We start from the raw sequence: 17,989 nt of genomic DNA, 5'->3' as shown, positions 1-17,989 counted from the left end.
CAAGCAGGCTGCTTCAGTTTTGAGTCTTTTGCAGAAAGCCACATTCCAATTATGGGTTCATGGACCAAAATAATAAAATAACAAAGAAATGGGAACAAAGGAAATAAACAGGAAGGACTCTTACAATATTTTTTTAGTTAGTGGTTTGTAGCTATTAAGTTAGTACATCACTTATATTTTCATTTTGTTCAGGTCACAAGGCAAATCCAAGAACATGAACAAGATTCTGAGCTTCGGGAGCAGATGTCTGGCTATAAACGTATGCGACGCCAACATCAGAAACAGCTAATGGCACTGGAAAACAAGTTAAAGGCAGAGATGGATGAACATCGGCTTCGGCTTGACAAGGAGCTGGAAACGCAACGCAACAGCTTTGCTGCAGAGATGGAGAAACTTATTAAGAAACATCTTGGTATTATGGAAAAAGAGGTACCTTGCTTAAATCCTGATCTGTTAACTTTGTGCAGAGTTTCTACTGATTGAGGAGGTTTTGTTTAACTATTAACTATTTCACTATTAAGTGGTTTAATAGTACTGTATGATTAATATCGCGACATGGGGAAAAATTATTAATATACCAGTGTCTTAAGTGTAGCATTACATTGCTATTTGGCTACTGGAAAAGGGGATTGTCTATGCACTTTCATGCTGGCTGTAGTTCAATAATTGAAGCTGGCATGGTCAACCTGTTTATTGGGAGGCATGCCTCCTGCTGAATACCACGTACCGTCCCACCTCAATTAATTAAATGAATACTCCTCTGTTGAACACTACTTGGAGGAAGCACTGAGGGTTGCAAGGGTGCAGAATGTACTCTGGGTGGCGTACTTCAATGCCTCTCACTGAGTGGCTTGGTAGAACCACCATAGACTGATCTGGGTTCAAAAGGACATAGCTGCGAGACTGGGACTGGGATTGTGGGGAGGGAACCAACAAGAGGGAAAATCATTCTTGACCTCATCCTCAATGATCTGCCTGCTGCAGATGCATCTGCTATTCAAGACTGTCAGTAGGAGTGACCACCGCACATTCATTGTGGAGACAAAGTCCTGTCTTCACATTGAGGATACGTTCCATCGTGTTGCGTAGCACTACCATCATGCTAACTGGGAAGATTCAGAACAGATCTAGCAACTCAAGACTGGGCATCCATGAGGTGCTGTGGGCCATCAGCAGCAGCAGAATTTCACTCAGCCACAATCTGTAAACTCATAATCCAGCATATCCCCATTCTACCATTGCCAGCAAGCCAGGAAATCAACCCTGGTCAAATGAAGAGTGCAGGAGGGCTTGCCAGGAGCAGCACCAGGCATACCGAAAAGTGAGGTGCTAACCCGGTGAAGCTATAACATAGGATACTTGCATGCTAAACAACATAAGTAGCAAGTAATAGACAGAGCTAAGTGATCCCACAACCAACAGATCAGATCCAAGCTCTGCAGTCCTGCCACATCCAGTTGTGAATGGCGGTGGTTAATTAAACAACTCATTGGAGGAGAGGCTCCACAAATGTCCCCATCCTCGATAATAGAGGGGCCCAGCACATCTGTGTAAAAGACAAGGCTGAGGCATTTGCAACAATCTTCAGCCAGAAGTGTCCAGTGGATGATCCATCCCGGACTCCTCCAAAGGTCCCCAACATCACAGATGTCAGCCTCAGCCAACGCAATTTACCCCATGTGATATCAGGAAATGGCTGAATACACTGGATACTGAAAAGGCAATGGGCCCAGGCAATATTCTGGCAATAGTACTGAAGACTTGTGCTCCAAAACTAGCCAAGCTGTTCAGTACAGATACAACACTGGCACCTACCTGACAATGTGGAAAATTTCCCAAGTATGTCCTGTACACAGAAAGCAGGACAAATCTAACCCAGCCAATTACAACCTTATCAGTCCACAGTAAAGTGATGGAAGTGGTCATTAACAGCGCTATCAAGCGGCACTTACTTAGCAATAACCTACTCATAGATTCTCAATTTGAGTTCCACCTGAGTTACCGTTGCTGATCTCAGTACAGCCTTGTTTCAAATATGGGCAAAAGAGCTGAACTTCAGAGGTGAGAGTGACTGCCCTTGACATCAAGGCAACATATGATTGTGTATGGCATCAGGGAGCCCTATCAAAACTAGAGTCAATGGGAATCGGGGGGGAAAGCTCTCCACTGGTTGGAGTCATACCTAGCAAAAAGGAAGATGGTTGTGGTGATTGAAGCTCGGTCATCTCAATCACAGGACATCACTACAGGAGTTCCTCAGGGTAGTGTCTTTGGCCCAACCATCTTCTACTGCTTCATCAATGACCTTCCTTCCAACATAAGATCTGATTAGGGGATGTTTGCTGATGATTGCACAATATTCAGTAACATCCGTGACGACTCAGACACTGAAACAGTCCATGTGCAAATAAAACAAGAACTGGACAATATCCAGGCTTGGCCATGCTAAATTGCCCCTTAATTGGAAAAAATAATTTAGTAATCTAAATTTAAAAAAAAAGAAATAGGAGCATGGTAAAGAATCATTTTTTAAACATATTTTTTTTTGTTTTATTTTGTTAGACCAAAGCAGTTTCTACTGAAGAAAAGAAATTTCAGCAGCACATACAGGCACAGCAAAAGAAGGAATTAAATAGCTTCCTGGAATCCCAAAAGAGAGAATACAAGCTACGTAAGGAGCAACTAAAAGAGGTGAATTGATGCCTATATTCTCTGTTCCATTAATGATGGCTGCTTATTCAAAATTGTTGGATCTGCTATGGAGCTTAACATTGTTTAAGGGAGTCACTTAAAATATTAATTATGTTCGGAATAAGTTGTTCATTTGGTGCTCAGTCTGGCATGTGGCTTAAATAAGCAATATGTATACATAAAGTAGAGCATGATATCAATTCTATACGGGGTGTAGGAGCAGAGGGATTGGGATGTATATGTGCATAAATCTTTGAAGAAGGCAGGAAAGATTGAGAGAGTGATTAATAAAGCATACAGCATTCTTGGCTGGGGGCATGCCACACAAAAGCAAGGAAGTTGTGTTAGACTTGTATTAAACACTGGTTTGGCTTCAGCTGGAGTATTGCATCCAGTACTCGGTATCACACTTTAGGAAGTATGTGACGGCATTAGAGAGAGTGCAGAAAAAGCCTTGAAAATGGCTCCAGGGATGAGAAAAGTTATGTAGGTCGATTGGAGAAGTTAGGACGGTTTCCCTTGAATAGGAGGTTGAGAGGAGATTTGATGGTGGTATTCAAAATCGTGAGGGCTTTGGACAGATAGGAAGTAACTGTTTCATTGGTAGAAGGAACAAAACTAGAGGACACAGATTTAAGATCATTGGCAAATGAAACAATCTCAACATGAGCAAAAAACATTTTCACACAGTGAGTGGTCAAGGCCTGCCTAGAGAGTATGGTGGAGGTGGGTTCAATTGAGCCATTCAAGAGGGATTTTGATTATTATCTACAAAAGGAGGGCTACGAGGAGAAGGCCGGGAGATGACATGAGGTGTCTTGTTTTTTCGGAGGTTCAGCACAGACATGGGCTGAAAGGCTTCTCGCTGTGCTGTAACTCTTCTATGAAGTCTACAAAATTTAACTTATAACTGTGGATCAGGTCCCTGAACTGCTTGTGATTTAGTATCATTTTTTTACAACAGCACAGTGAGTTTTCCTCTACCGCATGTTCAAAAACTGTGTGATATACCTGTACCAAAAACTAAAATTGGTATTACCATTTCCTTTGCAACATGCAGTGCAACGCGTATCATATTGAATTTATTTCATTATTGAGTGCAAGTTTTCCATTTGTGCTATTTTCCCTTCTTTATTTTGTTTTCTTTTCCTTGGGTTGTACACCAGATTAATTTTAGTAGCCTACCTCAGGCCAATGGAACTATGTTCTATTCAGCTGCTAAGAGGCGCAGAAGAGGATGTAAGACAGAATAATTGATGTCAGTGTTGCACTAAGGGTCTTCAGGGTTTGTCAAAATTAAAATGTAACCTGAGCACTCATTATGGCCAACCTCGGCAATCATTGCCTTCTAGGTGGAATATTTATATTAAACAACACACACAGATTATGTTCTAAGTTACTTAATATAAACAAAAATTATGTCAAAGAGAACAAAGAAAATTACAGCACAGGAACAGGCCCTTTGGCCCTCCCAGCCTGCGCCGATCCAGATCCTTTATCTAAACCTGTCTCCTATTTTCCAAGGTTTACTTCCCTCTGTTGCCGCCCGTTCATATACCTGTCTAGATGCCTCTTAAATTATGCTATCGTGCCCGCCTCTACTACCGCCGCTGGTAAAGCGTTCCAGGCACCCACCACCCTCTGCGTAAAAAAACTTTCCACGCACATCTCCCTTAAACTTTCCCCCTCTCACCTTGAAATCGTGACCCCTTGTAACTGACACCCCCGCTCTTGGAAAAAGCTTGTTGCTATCCACCCTGTCCATACCTCTCATAATTTTGTATACCTCAATCAGGTCCCCCCTCAACCTCCGTCTTTCCAACTAAAACAATCCTAACCGGTTCATATTTTCAGAAAACGGATATTAAATTTAAAAATCTAAATGAACCATTGATGTCTACTTCACAAATAACAGTTCATGTAAATTTCCATCTAAATTGAAAAGCAAGTTGACAGAAAACCATCAAGTGTATCCATACTCATTCTGTGTATTTGAAGGTACATCATGCTCCCCAGCTACTGCTAACTCCTATGGGAGGTGAAAGAAATTGTGGTCAGCTTTCAGAACTTAATGTGTCTGTTGGAATCTCCTCTTCAACTTCCTACAACAATCAAGTAAACTTCACTTTTTAAAAAGATATATTTTTATTCGCATTTTTACAACAAATCACAACCCCCGCTCCCCCGTTCCAGTTTTAAGACTGTAAATGACCACCTTCATCCATTTGGCCAGTTATAGGGTTGGCTATCCAACTTGACATCTTTTAACCTCCAGAGCCTGAAGATTTTCCCATCTTCCTCCTCAATTTTGTAAGATACTCTTTTCCTTTCTGCTTCACAAAAAGCTGCATCTTAATTCTGTATTTTAATTTCTCATCGTGAGTTTAAATGTAAAGAGTTGCTGATAATATTGAAGATCCTAAGTATCTCAGTATGATAACTTTAAATTGACCTGTCTCTAAATATCCCTTTTAATTTTCCTCATCGCTCAAGTGGCCTATCAAATTTGTTGCCATCTTGGCTTTTTCCAAGACCCGGATGTAAAGTTAGTGAGAAATTCATAACCTATGTTTGGTATGTTGACGTATTATTTAGCATTGAAAATATTTAGATCATTCATGAGTGCATTGAGTAGAAACTTAAATGTGGTATGTAGATTTCACCAATAAAATGTGCAAACCTGATGGTACATTTCTAGCATGAGCTGTATAAAAATAGAGTAAAATTGAGAGTAAAGAATGATTCCATAGATAATACGATAATTTTAATAGGTTTAACTTTTGCCATAGCATAATTACACGTAATATTTTTGCTTGTGACAGGAGCTGAATGAAAATCAGAGTACTCCAAAGAAGGAGAAACAAGAATGGCTGTCAAAGCAGAAGGAAAATTTCCAGCATTTCCAGGCTGAAGAAGAAGCCAACTTACTGCGGCGCCAGCGTCAGTATCTAGAACTTGAATGTAGACGTTTCAAACGGAGAATGTTGCTTTCACGCCATAACCTTGAGCAGGATCTAGTACGGGAGGTATGTTGTTAAATGAATGTTTAAGTATGATTGTGAAACATGAGTATTTGAGTATAATCATTGTGTAGTCTTGATATGTTGACTATCTCTACACGTTAGAAATGGTGTACCCGTTAGAGATTTTCTTTTAAATGGTAAATTGACCTGAAATAAAAACTATGCCTGTACCGTTGCTGTCTATGGGTGAAGGCAGCATTAGGAAAAGGGGCACAAATTCCTAAGATCAAGGTGAGTGGGTGTAGCGGGTGTCTTCACTCCTGTGCCGTAGCATTGATGCATGATTATTAGCTGATTAGGATTTCCCAGTCTTTACAAAGATTCAGTGATCCCTTGAGAAATTTGTATTGATTGTTGTTAGGGCATTGATGTTTCTGCTGTTAACTCAACTTCCAAACACCCCCACAACCCAAAGATGTACAGGGTAGGTGGATTGGCAACAATAAATTAGCCCTTAATTGGAAGAAAAGAATTAGGTACTCTAAATTTATTTTAAGAAAACTCAACCTCCAAACAAGCCTTGGGTCAATAATATCAGTCTTGCCTCTAGAAGATTGGATTCAAATGCCATCCTAGGCTGGACACTTCAGTGTAGTCCTGAGAAAAATTGCCCTGTCAGCGGTGATATGTCCTTTCAGGTGGGTGAAAAGCCCAATGGCACTATTTGAAAAAAAGCAGGGAAGGGTACTCCACCAATAAACTGCTTTTTCACTTCATTGCTGTTTGTAAGAACTCAATGTGTGCAGATTTGCTCCTGTGTTTGAATGCACAAAGCCACAGTGACAACACTCCACATTTATTTTTCTAATATTTTGTTTAACCGAGCTCAGTGTACAAGCTACGGTAGTGTAAATAACTATAAAGTTTACGGCCCAGAAACAGGTTGTTTAACCCAACTGATTCAGCCTAGTGTTTATGCTCCAAAGAAGCCTCCCATCCACCTTATTTCATTTCACCCTATCATTGTAGAATTTTAGAAATGTTTTGTTTGTACAATTAAAGTTAAGAACAAAATACTTTTTGGTTTCCTTTAGCACAGTGGGTTAAACAGCAGGCTTGTAATGCAGAACAAGACAGCAGCGCGGGTTCAATTCCCATACCAGCCTCCCCGAACAGGCGCTGGAATGTGGCGACTAGGGGCTTTTCACAGTAACTTCATTAAAGCCTACTTGTGACAATAAGCGATTATTATTAAATCATATTGACCATGAATTTCCAGCTTTGAATACAGGTGTCAATTAGTCTTTATTTCTGAAGTAGGTGTACAGCATGACTCCTATTTGTGTGTAGGGCTAAAGAATTTTGATATTGGGGAACAGAACCCATCCTCCCTTTATGTCCTGTGGCACCACAGTAAAGCTATTAACTAAAGTAAGTGGCATTTATTGTACTGACCTTTTATAGAAACACCAGTTTTGTGGATTCATTTGTACTGAAATTTATATTAATACAACTGGAATTCATTTCACTTCGAATATCCAGCAGCCATGGGAAAGGAGATGCTTGCCTCCATCTCCTATACTGGATTCAAATGATTCTGGATGTCGAAAGACTAAATTCATCGCCTGGGCCATCCAGTCCTAAATATGTGATTTCATTTAATTTGGAGAAACATTTTATCAGCTGAGGTGTGTTTGGCAAGAATATCTGTGTAATAGCTTTCTCCTCATAAAAAAAAGTATAGTTTGAACTTATTTAATTCTGAAGATTCTCACACAAGTATTGCAGCTAGTTGACATGCCAACATGTAAAGAAAAATGCAAAATTGAATGGAAGCGTGATATTGATACTGAGATGCACAATGCCATAGATCAAAGTAAGCAGAATTAGACTGTGATATACAATAGTGAATTGATCATGCTGGTTGGATGGTGTAAGGATGCCAGATTCTTCCACCTGATGGAAGAAAAAAATGAAGATCGCAAAAATCAAAACAGCTCACTTTGGAGCTAGTTCTGTTCATCTCCTGAACACTCAATTAAATGGCAAAGCATAGGAATTGGCCTAAAAATGGTGAAGGTATGTAATGCAAGGGAGTTTAATGAAGGGGTAAAAAGAAAAATATGCGCAATGTTGAATTGCATATTGCATGTCTCACCAAATTGCACACCAGGCCATTTATGTAATGCCCCTCAATTTTTACAGTATGGCATTCTTTCTGTCTTAGGAGCTGAACAAGAAGCAAACACAAAAAGATCTGGAGCATGCAATGTTGCTACGCCATCATGAGTCCATGCAGGAGCTGGAATTCCGCCACCTCAATACTATTCAGAGAATGCGGAGTGAGTTAATTAGGCTGCAGCACCAAACTGAACTCACCAATCAACTTGAATACAACAAACGGCGAGAGCGGGAGCTGCGACGAAAACATGGAATGGAGGTCCGGCAGCAACCCAAGAGTCTGAAGGTACAGATAGTTATGAAGTGAACCTGTTAAAATAGGCATGTTTCTTTATAATAAAAAAAATTATTTTGCCTTTTGACGTCTACAGTCAACCAACATGCATTCAGTATAAGATTACATAGCTAAGAATTTAATTGATTTAAACTCTTGTCATTGGTTTAACTGCAATTATCTAAGCATAATTTATTTTCTTTTTTTGAAAATATTTTTATTAAGGTCTTTGAAAATTTTTACAATAATAACAATGACATAAACATGATATAATAAACATTACCACCCCCAACCCAATCTTCACACACCCCAACCATTAAACAACAATCCCCCTCCGGAATACTGCTTCTGCTGACATTTTAATTTTCCCTGAGAAAGTCGGCGAACGGCTGCCACCTCCGGGTGAACCCGACCATTGACCCTCTTAAGGCGAACTTTATCTTCTCGAGACTGAGAAATCCAGCCATGTCACTAACCCAGGTCTCTACACTTGGGGCCTTTGAGTCCCTCCACATTAATAAGATCTGCCTCCGGGCTACCAGGGAGGCAAAGGCCAAGACGTCGGCCTCTTTCACTCCTGGCTCTTCCGACACTCCAGAGATTGCTACCTCTGGACTCGCCACCACCTGTGTTTTTAGTACTGTGGACATTGCCTTAGCAAAACCCTGCCAAAACCCTCCAAGCTACGGGCATGCCCAAAACATATGGACATGAGTTGCTGGGCTTCCCGTGCACCACGCACACCTATCCTCTACCCTGAAAAACGTGCTCATCCTAGCCACTGTCATGTGTGCCCAGTGGACTACCTTAAATTGTATCAGGCTAAGCCTGGCACATGATGAGGAGGTATTAACACTGCTTAGGGCGTCCGCCCATAGACCCGCCCCTATCTCTCCTCCTAGCTCGTCCTCCCACGTGCCCTTAAGCTCCTCCACTGAATTCCTCCAGTATTCGCATTACTTCCCCCAACCCCTCCAATGGGTCTGAAATATACAAGAGCAGGTCATCTGCATAAAGCGAGACCCGGTGCTTCATGTCTTGTGTCTTGCTTCATAAAATGTCCTCACCAGCAGTAGGCTCAATATCTCTGAAAACTTCTTCTAGAATTCCACCGGATAGCCGTCAGGCCCCGGGGCCTTGCCTAACTGCTTGCCCTCCAGCCCCTCGATTATTTCCTCAATCTCAATTGGGGCTACCAGCCCTTTCACCATATCCTCATCTACCCTTGGGAACTTCAACTGATCCAAAAACTGCCTCATCCCCTCCACCCCAGCCGGGGGATTCCGACTCATATAGTTTACTATAAAAGTTCTTAAACACCTCATTCAACCCCACTGGGTCCAGGCAGTATTCCTGCCTCTACTCTTTACTTTACCTATCTCCCTGGCCGCCAACCTTTTCCTGAGCTGGTGTGCTAACATTCTGCTTGCCTTTTCCCCGTACCCATAAATCTCCCCCCTTGCCGCCTTCAACTGTTCCACTGCTTTCTCTGTAGTCAACAGCCCAAACTCCACCTGTAACCTCCGCCACCCCCTCAGTAGACCTGCGTCCGGGTCCTCCGAGTATCTCCTGTCCACCTGGAGTATCTCCTCCACTAACCTATCCCCCTCAGCCCGTTCCGCCTTTTCTCTGTGGGCCCGTATCGAGATTAATTCCCCTCTGACCACTTCCTTCAGAGCTTCCCAAACCGTCGCTGCAGAGACCTCCCCCGTATCATTTGTTTCCAGGTAGTTCTGGATGAACTTGTTAACCCACCCACAATATACTTCGTCTGCTAGCAACCCCACATCCAGTCTCCATAGCGGGCATTGCCCTCTCTCCACACTAACCTGTAGATTCAATCAATGTGGGGCATGATCCGACACTGCGATTGCCGAGTACTCAGTATCCACCACCCCCGGTATTAATGCTCTGCTCAGAACAAAAAAGTCGATGCGAGAGTATACCTTGTGGACATGAGAGAAAAGAAAACTCCTTTGCCCTTGGCCGTGCAAACCTCCATGGGTCTACTCCCCCCCCCCCCCCCCCCCCCATCTGTTCCATAAACTCCTTCAATTCCTTTGCCATGACCGGCCTCCTCCCTGGATTTTGACTGGTCCAATTCCGGATTCTGCTTCTGTGAGTCAGCTGACTCATGCTGACTTGATAGCGCCCGCCCCTGGCACCAAGCTGTCTGTCTCCCCATTGTTCTCTGCCCCCCACTTAAACAAATATATTAAAAACATCACATTCCCCAGTAAACAAACATCAGAAAAAACAGTGAGGAAACAGCCACTTTAGCAAAAAAAACACCACCCAAAAACAACCAGCCACAAAGACCACCTCCCCTCTAACCAGCTCCCTGCAAGCCAAAGTTACCGTTAGCCATCCAAACAGCCCCTTATTGCACATAACACTAATACTTATATAGCCCAGCACAACAAATCGTCACCACAGTACTCTCCAAGGCTTCAGTGTCTTTTAATTCACTTCCAGCCTCTTCTTTAATAAAAGTCCATACTTCGTCTGGTGTTTCAAACTAGAAGTTCTGTTCCTCATGTGTGACCCACAGACGGGCTGGGTACAACATCCCAAACTTCACCCCCTTCTTAAAGAGGGCCGTTTTTGCCCGATACCCAGCTCGCCTCTTGGCCAAATTCGCACCCAGGTCCTGATCAACGCGCAGCTCACTATTCTCTCTTTTGCTGCTCTGTTCCTTCTTGGCCCACCGCAGAACGTGTTCCTTGTCCAGGAATCGGTGAAAGCGTACCACCATCGCCCTCGGCGGCTGGTTCGCTCGGGGCTTCGTCACGAGAGCGCACAGCGCTCTATCCACTTCCAGGGGCCGAGGGAACGCCTCAGTCCCCATCAACTTCTCCAGCATGTCCGTCGGAAAAGCCCTCTCATCGGATCCCTCACTGCCTTCAGGGAGGCCGATATCTAAGATTCTGCCTCCTGGATCTGTTCTCCAGGTCCTCCAGCTTCTCCTGCATTCTTTTCTGGTGGTCGTTCATCATCTCCACCTTGGTTCCCAGCACGGTTATGTACTCCTCGTGCTCGGACACCTTTTTCTCCACCTCCTGGGTCGCTCACACGTGGGTCTCTTGATTCTGCACAACTTGATCAATCAAAGCCTTATGGGGTCCAGCGTGTCCTTCTTCAGCTTGGCGAAGCAATCTTCAAAAAACTTCACCAGCTGCTCCGTTGACCACTGTGCCGTGTCTCCGCGGTCCCTGCTCTCTGCCATGCTTTCCCGTGTTGCCAGCTCTTCCTTATAGGACTTTGTCTTCTCTAACAGCCACTTCTGGTCCAATTCTCCATGCACCGGAGGGGGATTTCTCCTCACTGTCTCACTCTTCACTGATTTATCCCATAAAATCCGGGAAAAAACAGGAGAAAAAGGTCCAAACCTCCGTCACAGGCAAGAGCTATCAAATGTGCGACCTACTCCATGGCCGCCACCGGAAGTCCATAATTTATTTTCTAACTTTCAGTTACTTGTTTTATATATTTTTGTCGCTATGTTTGTTTGTTTTGTTTAGGAGGGAATGCATAGTATTTCTATAATTCTCAGGTCTATCAGGGCCCTTCCTGATTTCCAGATATAGGGTTGCAGTGGGCAACTTGCAAGGTAAAACAATCTATGCTCATACGAATGGCACCACCGCCTGCTTTCTATTGTTTGAAGCATTGAGATTGTAAGAGGCTGAATTTTCAAATGATTGCATCATAGAAAGTAAATTAGAAATTCCATAATTATAGCCTTCTATTGCTTCTCACAAGATTGACATGTTGGAAATATTTTTCTGAATATACCCCATAGAATATAGAACAGTACAGCACAGTACAGGCCCTTCGGCCCTCGATGTTGTGCCGAGCAATTATCACCCTACTCAAACCCACGTATCCACCCCCCCCCATACCTTACTTTTTAGGACACTACGGGCAATTTAGCATGGCCAATCCACCTAACCCGCACATCTTTGGACTGTGGGAGGAAACCGGAGCACCCGGAGGAAACCCACACACGCATGGGGAGGACGTGCAGACTCCACACAGACAGTGACCCAGCCGGGAATCGAACCTGGGACCCTGGAGCTGTGAAGCATTTATGCTAACCACCATGCTACCGTGCTGCCCCAACTTTTGGTTACCTTGGTGGTGCCATTGCAAACACATTCTTTTCCCTCTAAATGTTCCTCAGTGAGTCACTAAATCTGGAAAAATCACTGTCCTTTTTAAAAACAAAATCCAATTAAGGGGCAATTTAGCGTGGCCAATCTGCCTAATCTGCACATCTTTGGGTTGTGGGGGTGAGACCCACTCAGACACTGGGAGAAAGTGCAAACTCCCTATGGTCAGTGACCCGGGACCGAACTCGGATATTCAGCGCGTGAGAAAAATCACTGACTTAAACTTAATGCCTGGCAGTCAGCATCCAGAAAAAGAAAAGTTGCTGATTAATAGCATTTTCAGTACGCCACTTACTGATGGTCCTGTTGCTGATATGAGCTCTGTTTCTGATGACAGAAAAGAATAAAACTAGTTGGTCAATGTGGGACAGAGAAATATCAAGTATCTTATTTTTCTTAACTTGTGATGGGGAAATTTTACAATCATTGTAATTTTTTCCCAAACATATCAGACCATTAAAAATATATTTGTACATAAGGACAGTTGATCATTTGTTTTAAAATGATTTAAAAATAAGAATATATACTTTTTAAAGAATGTGTATCTGATCAACTCCGATTGCTTTAATACTGCAGTAACTGATGCAGTCCCATCTTGAAGTGTTAGTAATTTTGTTCTGTGGCAAAATAAAGTGTTGATCTCTGGGGTAAATCACTTAAAACAAGTTTTTTTTGTATATTTTCTAGTCAAAAGAGTTGCAAATCAAGAAACAATTCCAGGACACTTGCAAGATTCAGACACGACAGTACAAGGCACTTCGCAATCACCTATTGGAAACTACCCCTAAGAGTGAACATAAAGCAGTGCTGAAACGATTGAAGGACGAACAGACACGAAAACTGGCCATACTTGCTGAACAGTACGATCACAGCATAAACGAAATGCTGTCAACACAGGCAGTAAGCATACATTTGGATTTTAGTGATCTAATTTCATACAGTTGAGTGAACAGCTCCTTTGGTTTTGGATGCAGAAGATTCCATGGTAACATTTTTGAAAGAATAGCAGGGAAATAGAAATCAAAAACGCTTACAAAATTCTATATAAATTACACACGTATACAGATTGCAAACTCTAAAAGTCAAATGCCACAATTGAAATCAACTAGTATGAATGCAGAACTTTCACATATAATCCCTTTACCAACAAGATAATTTACAAAAAGTTTAAGGTTTCTACATGTTTGTATGTACGTTTCTTCCTAATAATGCCACATGGTGATCCACATGTTGCAGTGGAAAAAGTGGTGAACCTAATTTCCTATTAAATTCCCTGCCCAAAGATGGTAAAGGACAGTTAGAATTGAAATCCAGAATAGGATGGATGAAGACTTTAAGAAAATTATACAAATGGGGAGTAAATTGCCAATTTAAAAAATATACTTGGAGTAACTTTGATAGCAACAATAACTATATACATGGAAAAATGCATGCTGTACATTATACAGAAGTTAAACATTTATATAGGGTGGCACAGTGGTTAGCATTGCTGCCTCAGCGCCAGGGAGCTGGGTTCATTTCTGGCCTTGGGTGACTGAAGTTTGCACATTCTCTCCGTGTCTGTGTGGGTTTCCTTTGGGTGCTCTGGTTTCCTCCCACAGGCCAAAGATGTGCATGTTAGGTGGATTGGCTGTGCTAAAGTTGCCCCTTAATGTCCCCCCCTTAATGTCCAATGGTGTGCGGGTTAGGTAGGGTTGCGGGGTTGCAGGGATAGGGCGGGGAATGGGCCTAGGTAGGGTACTCTTTCAAAGTATTGGTGCAGGCTCGATGGGCCGAATGGCTTCCTGCACTGTAGGGATTTTATGGATTTGATAGAACTGACCCTACCACTTTTAAGTTTCTCACCACTTGCTGCCACAAATTCTGTTCTGTTAATAGATCCTCAATATCCAAGGTAAACCCATCTTGTTTCCAAACATTAACATTTTGACTTTTTGTCAAAACATTCAAGAATAGGCATTGGGAATATCTGCTTGTGATTTAATGCTTTTCTTGGATTCTTCAACTATAAAGCTGGTGCATAACTGACTAAAACATTATAGGTCATTATGGGGGTGGACGATTTCACAGCTGAAAAGATATGACCAGTTTAGTGATTATGCTACAATTCTTTGGATTTCAATTTAGAAAGGCAATAATATTTATGGATATTTGCATTTACGTTTTACCATTTCATTGATCTTTGTGGATTTTGGTCGTGTTTCTCATAACCAGTAGATGGCAGTATTATTGCAAAGTGTCTTCAACCGTAACCTTTTTGAAAATAAAGCAATGATCTTGTCGCTATATGGGAAAGTTTTACATGAACACTTGTTGATCCCAGTTGTGGTTTTTGACTTTGAGTTTGCAATCTGTATACTTGTGGATTTTGTATGTAATTTTGTAACTTTCAGATTTGCATTAACACTGTAAGATGTATTTTAATGAGGATTGTGATACCCATGTTTGTGCAACAATAACTAAAATTAAATTTGTGAATTTAATTTCAGACTGCTGCAAATATTTCTCACAGATCATCCTGGTACTTTATAAATATTTGATTCAAAGGTTTCATCTCCAATTTGTGATGTTTGCATCAGTTTCAGTTTGTAAAGTTTGTTCGGGTTCAATTTTCAAACTTAAAATTATTTCTAATGCAGCAGAAATTGAGAATGAAAATCAAATAATTGGACCAACTACACAGCACCATTTCTAGGCCACTGAAGTGCCCTGCAGGTGCAGGCCTAGATTTTCCTCTCGGCGACAAAGGAGAGGCTTTTCCCATTCACCTCATGTACAATTGCCCATAAGTCTTTTACGAGCTTGTCAGCAGAGATTCCAATCAGCCACCATCTGTTTCAATGCAGCATCCTCATAGGAATCTGTGCCATCTTTGAGCAGGTCAAACAATAGCAAAGCTCTTCAGAGAGTCAGAATTTTTTTTTTTTAAATTTAGAGTACCCAATTTTCTTTTCCAATTAAGGGGCAATTTAGCGTGGCCAATCCACCTAACCTGCACATCTTTGGATTGTGGGGGTGAAACCCACGCAGACCCAGGGAGAATGCACAAACTCCACACGGACAGTGACCCAGGGCCGGGATTTGAACCCGGGTCCTCAGCACCGCAGTCCCAATGCTAACCACTGTTCCATGTGCCGCCCCTAAACCAGGAAGTTAAAGCAAAACCGAAAGTGAAATTAAGGTTGGGAATTGCAGATGCAATTCAGGGAGAGAGATAAAATCTTTCAATTTTTTTTCTCAAGATGAGGGTCTCCACCTTTGTAAAATTAACTGTTCAGGATGACAGAGATTGTTCAGCAATAATTATCACATATTATTGAAAACTCATTACTCCCAAATGAACTAGCCCTAACGTTTGGGTAGAAGTAATGGGTAGGCACCCATTGTTCACACCATTGCAGTGATTTGGCGCTGAATCTATCAGCAAGGACCAGGGTATCTCTGACAGCAATGTTTCGATTTCCCTGTTTTATTAAACTTATATAGGCACCAGAAGGTGCTGTCAGACTTGTCCATTAATAAGGGCAAAATCTAGGCAAAAGTTTGTAATTGCTCAGAAAAGTTTCCGGTCTGCAGGGTATGTCAGGGTCTTATCGCTTTAATTTTAATTTTTCGTAAACCAAAGCTGAACAGTGTAATAATACAGGGAGGCTGATCATTTCAGGATATAGGTCTCTCGCACTTGTACATTGCAAAACTTCTTTTAGCAGGTTTGAGCAGTGAATCCGTCTTCCAAATATTAATTCTTGATTTTCTTTTTTGCTTTTTACAGCTACGTCTAGATGAAGCTCAGGAAGCTGAATGCCAGGTTCTAAAAATGCAGTTGCAGCAGGAGCTTGAGCTACTTAATGCATACCAGAGCAAAATAAAAATGCAAACTGAGGCGCAGCATGAGCGTGAACGCAAGGAATTGGAGCAGAGAGTCTCTTTACGCAGAGCCCTGCTAGAGCAAAAGGTACAGCTGACACACTGTGAATACAAAAATGTTCATCTCAGAGCTTCAAAAATAGTTAAATGTTTTAACTAAACTGCAGAAGGAAAGTCTTCTAAACTCAGTCTGTCTCCTTAATTCACCTGTTAACACTTTGTCATATTTGAATCTTTGAAAATTCCCAAAACATTAGCAGTTTCTCCTCGTTAATTTGTTAAAGGATTGTTAAGTGAAGAACGCCTTCCGCTAGTCAATCTACAACAAACATTCCTTGAACACCATAATACTGATCAGTGACTCTTCTGAATGGTCCTTTTAAAAGCTTCCTCTTGTGTAGAATGGGGAAAAACTATAATGTCTAGTTGTCTCATTTGACTATTCATTCGATGGCCTGAGATGCCAGATGGAGAAATGAGGTGTTTTCCACAAATCTTAATGGACAAGTTGATGTGGTATGTTCCATGCTCCGAGGCTAACAGCCACAATCGCACTCTGGGTCACCCCTCATCTTCCTCTTCTAAGGAAGATGGGCAGATTGCCCCATATCCAGTTGAGTGCTGTCCACTATCTTTGAGGGAGGTTGCATCCAGGGACCTCTATTGTTGCAACAGTGATGATGTTTCAGTTTTTATGCTGAATAAGAACATAAGAAATGGGAGCAGGAGTATGCCAATCAGCCCATCAAGCCTGCTCCAACATTCAGTGAGATCATGGCTGATTTTCTACTCATACATAATTTTCCTGCACTATCCCTATATCCCTTGATGTTTTTAATATGTAGAAACCTATCAATTTCAGTCTGAAACATTCTCAATGACTGAAACTGCACACCCCTCCGGGACAGAGAATTCCAAAGATTCACTACCCTCTGATTGAAGAAATTCCTCCTCATCTCAGTCCTAAATGGGCATCTTTTATTCTGAGACAGTGTTCCCTTGTTCTAGACACCCCAACCAAAGGAAGAATCCTTCCGACATCTCCCCTGTCAAGTCCTGTAATGTTTGAATGAGATCACCCCATATTCTTCTGATCCCTTCTTCCCAGGGATTAATTTACGGAACCTTTGTTGCACTCCCTCTATTGCAAGTATGTATTTTCTTAGGTAAGGAGGCCAAAACTGCACATTACTCCAGAGGAGGTCTCATCAAGGCTTTGTATAATTGCAGTAAGACACCTTTACTCCTATGCTCAAATCCTCTTGCAATAAAGGCCAGCATATAATTTGCCTTAATTGCTTCTTGTACCTGCAAGTTAGCTTTCAGTGGCTTGTAACCAAAGACACTCGTCCCTTTGAAGCTCAACACTTGCCAGCCTCTCACCATTTCTGTTCTTCCTCCTACCAAAGTGGATAGCCTCACATTTCTCCACATTGAATGCCCACTCACTTATCCTCCTCAAATCCCTTTGTAATGTCTTTGCATCCTCCTCACAACTCGCAGTTCCACCTAGTTTTTTTGTCATCTTCAAACTTGGAATTGTTACCTTTAATCCCCGTATCCAAATCATTGATATGGATTGTGAATAGCTTGATCCCAAGATGCGCCCATGATTCTGTCCACCTTGGATAAAAGCTTCTTTACGAGAAAGAACATGTGACAATGTAAGCACTTGGAAAACCCTCATAACTTCAAATGGGTTCTCCACAATGCTTATGTGAAAAAAAATTGAAACAAAGCTGAAACTTGATTCCAATAGATTAGAAATATGTTTGCTTGACACTGGAGGCAGGTTTTCTTTTATTATTTTGGATTTATTTCAAAAACAGCCTTGAGGATTC

The 17,989-nt window shown here is 41.9% G+C and overlaps 1 protein-coding gene across 5 annotated transcripts in view; it reads left to right on the top strand.

Annotated features, from left to right (window-relative positions):
• The window catches only part of taok1a (TAO kinase 1a), a 188,057-nt gene that overhangs the window by 165,342 nt on the left and 4,726 nt on the right, over nucleotides 1-17,989 (top strand). For all 5 annotated transcript variants that reach the window (XM_038814331.1, XM_038814333.1, XM_038814334.1 and 2 more), the window contains 6 exons: nucleotides 193-429; nucleotides 2,563-2,691; nucleotides 5,514-5,717; nucleotides 7,882-8,121; nucleotides 12,969-13,181; nucleotides 16,054-16,236. In XM_038814331.1, coding sequence (XP_038670259.1) covers nucleotides 193-429; nucleotides 2,563-2,691; nucleotides 5,514-5,717; nucleotides 7,882-8,121; nucleotides 12,969-13,181; nucleotides 16,054-16,236 — 1,206 coding nt within the window. The remainder of the gene's footprint in view (nucleotides 1-192; nucleotides 430-2,562; nucleotides 2,692-5,513; nucleotides 5,718-7,881; nucleotides 8,122-12,968; nucleotides 13,182-16,053; nucleotides 16,237-17,989) is intronic.

This window comes from Scyliorhinus canicula, chromosome 12, assembly GCF_902713615.1.
Source record: "Scyliorhinus canicula chromosome 12, sScyCan1.1, whole genome shotgun sequence".
Classification (NCBI taxonomy): Eukaryota; Metazoa; Chordata; class Chondrichthyes; order Carcharhiniformes; family Scyliorhinidae; genus Scyliorhinus; species Scyliorhinus canicula.
Note: the sequence above shows the minus strand (reverse complement) of the source record. Positions and strands in the feature narration are given on the sequence as shown.